At 47.2% G+C, this 3,065-nt stretch overlaps 1 protein-coding gene across 1 annotated transcript; it reads right to left on the bottom strand.

Annotated features, from left to right (window-relative positions):
• Positions 1-864: 864 nt before the first annotated feature.
• Positions 865-1,978, bottom strand: LOC136504618 (uncharacterized). The gene has a single exon (XM_066499577.1). The coding sequence runs from the start codon at positions 1,856-1,858 to the stop codon at positions 1,208-1,210; it is 651 nt and encodes a 216-aa protein (XP_066355674.1). The 5' UTR covers positions 1,859-1,978; the 3' UTR covers positions 865-1,207.
• Between the last annotated feature and the right edge of the window lie 1,087 nt (positions 1,979-3,065).

Raw genomic sequence — 3,065 nt, 5'->3', positions numbered from 1 at the left:
ATATAATTCAATTAACACCATGCATACTTTCAATTCACCGGATCTTTTTTCTCATAAAAGTGGGTTCTGAGGCAAGAACAGGAGAACAACTACTGCGGATACTATGTTTGCGAGTTCATCATAGCGTACGCAAAAAAAACTCCTGAAGAGATCCTCAAAATACGTTATATAAATATATTCATATATTCACAATTTCTTTTGTTGCTCATATATATAAGGAATCACGTGACCAACACACACACACACATATATATATATATATTAATAATTTTCCTTTAATTTTTATTGACGACTCTATGGTTGAAGGAAAAAGTCATACGACGTGACCAACTGAAAGCAATTCAAGAGACCATAGCAGGATTTTTTAATGACCAGGTCCTCAACCCCGCCGGCGAGTTCTACAATGACGTCAACGAAACATGGAAGCCAAACCGGATGGAGTGAATTTATTTATTTGTAATATATATATATATATATATATATATATATATTATATGTACATAAAATAACGTACAATATATGTATATGCATGTAATATATACGTTAGTTTCATACTTTAGTTTGTACAAAATGTTCGAACATTAATGCGTTTTTGAAAACCTATTCGAAAACCAAAACGAATCATCAATTAAAAATAGAAACAAAAAAAAACCTTTAGTCCCGGTTGGTAATACCAACCGGGACTAAAGGGCCGCCCCAAGTGGCCAGGTCGGGAGGCTTCTTTAGTCCCGGTTGGTCTTATCAACCGGGACTAAAGGAGGGGCCCTTTAGTCATGGAATCGTGCTCCCGGTTCTGAAACCGGGACTGAAGGGGTTGAGAACCGTAGTACAGCCTGTTTTTGTACTGGTGGACATTCACAGAGATAGCATCACTTTCTTAATCTTAAGCGAGTTTTAATAATAACAGCAGGAAATTTTAGAAGAAGTAAAAAAAAAAAATAACAGATCGTGCATGCGGGCATGCATTATTCTAGAGAAAATCGAGCACCCATCGATCGAGCAGCTCTGCCGTCTCTCTCGATTAATACTCGTCGTCTCCGATGGATACATGAGTAGCTCTTCTCCTCCTCCTCCTCCTCTTTAATTTGTGTTTTTTCTTCAGTTCCTCTGACGATGCTTATAGTAAATTATATAATGGCCATATGGCCGCCGGCCGGCCCGGTGGGTAGGTGCACCGTGCACGTACGGCGGCCGGATCGATCACCGATCAGTTCTTGGCGGCCATCGCCTCTCCCTGAACCACCTGCTCCGCCGTGCTCATCTCCTTGAGCTTCTCCTCGACCTTGTCGACGCCAGCGGCGTCCTTGTCGCCCTTGCTCCCTTCCTCGGCGACGGCCGCTTTCTTTTCCCCCTCCGCCGCCGCTTCCACTTTCTTCTCCACCGCCTCCGCAGCAGCACCGCCACCGACGTTCCTGGGAACAACAACGCGGCCATCGTCGGCCTCAAACGCCTCAACAGGGAAGCTCCTGGACAAACCCCCAATCGCCTTGCAGTGGAGCTTCCCCTGGGGCGGGTCATCGACGCAGATCTCGTGGAGCGTGACCCAGATCAGCATCTCCTTGGCCTTCACCCCCGTGACCTTCTTCAGCCGGCCCTTGTCCGCCACCGCCGACACCTCGGCGCCGTAGGTCACGTGGCGGTCGGCTTTCGCGAAGTAGTGGTCCACCTTGCGGCGCTGCTTGAGCCACACGAAGCCCGTCTCCTCCACGTACCCGCACTCGATGATGTCCTGCAGCGGGAGCAGGCCGCTCGGGAGGCCGGTTTCGTGGAGGAGGAGGCGGGTTTTTTCTTGACCGGCTGCGTCGCCCAGGTAGATCTCCGCCTTCGCGCGCACCTCGTCGGGGATCGTCAGCGTCATCTTCGGCGGCGGCGGAGGCTGGCGGTGCTGTAGGTGTGGGACTGTGGGTTGGCTGGTTGGAGGGACTGATGGAGTGAGGAGGAGGAGGCGAGTGTTGCGTGTTTGGAGAAGGTAGCACGCGGTGCGTGGGCTTTATATAGGACTAGCATCACCAGGGAGGAGAGATGGGCTCACTGGATTTGGATTTGCTTGGAGGAAAGCAAGCAAGGCAGGCGAACCGACAAGATAGTAGGGGACGTGGCTAGGGGTTGCAAGATGTTTTCATTACGTACGTTGGATTGGATGGAGAATGAATTTGGAGGCTGTTTGGATGCCGGCCGTCACCTGCCACACCGCACTTACGGCGGCGGATCCTGGCGTGCCATAGCTTGTGGCGTAGGAATCGAGGGGGCCAGTTGTGGCTGCCGCATGCAAGGCTTGGCAAGTTGAGGCGGGGAACCAAACAGCCCCTTAGGTCCAGATTTCGTTTGGATTTGGATTGGTGAGTGATGATGAACAGGTGAGTGTCCGAGTCGGCAATAACGTCGTAATACGTACGGCGACCGACCGCAAATTCATCTATCGTTACTTGATCCTAGTAATATACTCCCTCCGATACGTTTCGATGCATAGATCGTTTTAGTTTTTCTTGATAAATATATAACTTTTAATATACATCTAAACGTATTGTAGGTCTAGATACATAATAGCAAAAGCTAGCCAGAGAACCCAAAACAACCTATATTCTAGCACCGAGGGTGGTACAGTGCAACACTACCGGAAACCGGCGATTTGCCGAGTGCCGAGGCTTTGCCGAGTGTATTTTATCGGGCACTCGGCAAATACCGTGTTTGCCGAGTGCCAAATAAAATACACTCGGCAAACAAAAACACACGGCAAAATACGTCTTTGCCGAGTGTTTTTTTCTGGCACTCGGCAAAGAAGCTTTTTGCCGTGTGCATTTTTTTTTTGCCCTCGGCAAATCATTTTTTCGAAGCAATTTTTGAGGCCCTAAATGAATTCAAATGAAAAACTTTTCAACTACAAAGTTGTATAACTTCTCAAGATCTACAAAGTTTATTTTGGTCATTTCTTCATTTGACAAAGCGACAATAACGTTGTTCATAAAATCTACATATCTCATATCTCTCATATTAATTTCATGAAAGTAGAAGATACATATATAAGATTTGTGAACAATGTTACTACCACTACGTCGGATGAACAA

The sequence above is a fragment of the Miscanthus floridulus genome, chromosome 14 (genome assembly GCF_019320115.1).
Source record: "Miscanthus floridulus cultivar M001 chromosome 14, ASM1932011v1, whole genome shotgun sequence".
NCBI lineage: Eukaryota > Viridiplantae > Streptophyta > Magnoliopsida > Poales > Poaceae > Miscanthus > Miscanthus floridulus.
Note: the sequence above shows the minus strand (reverse complement) of the source record. Positions and strands in the feature narration are given on the sequence as shown.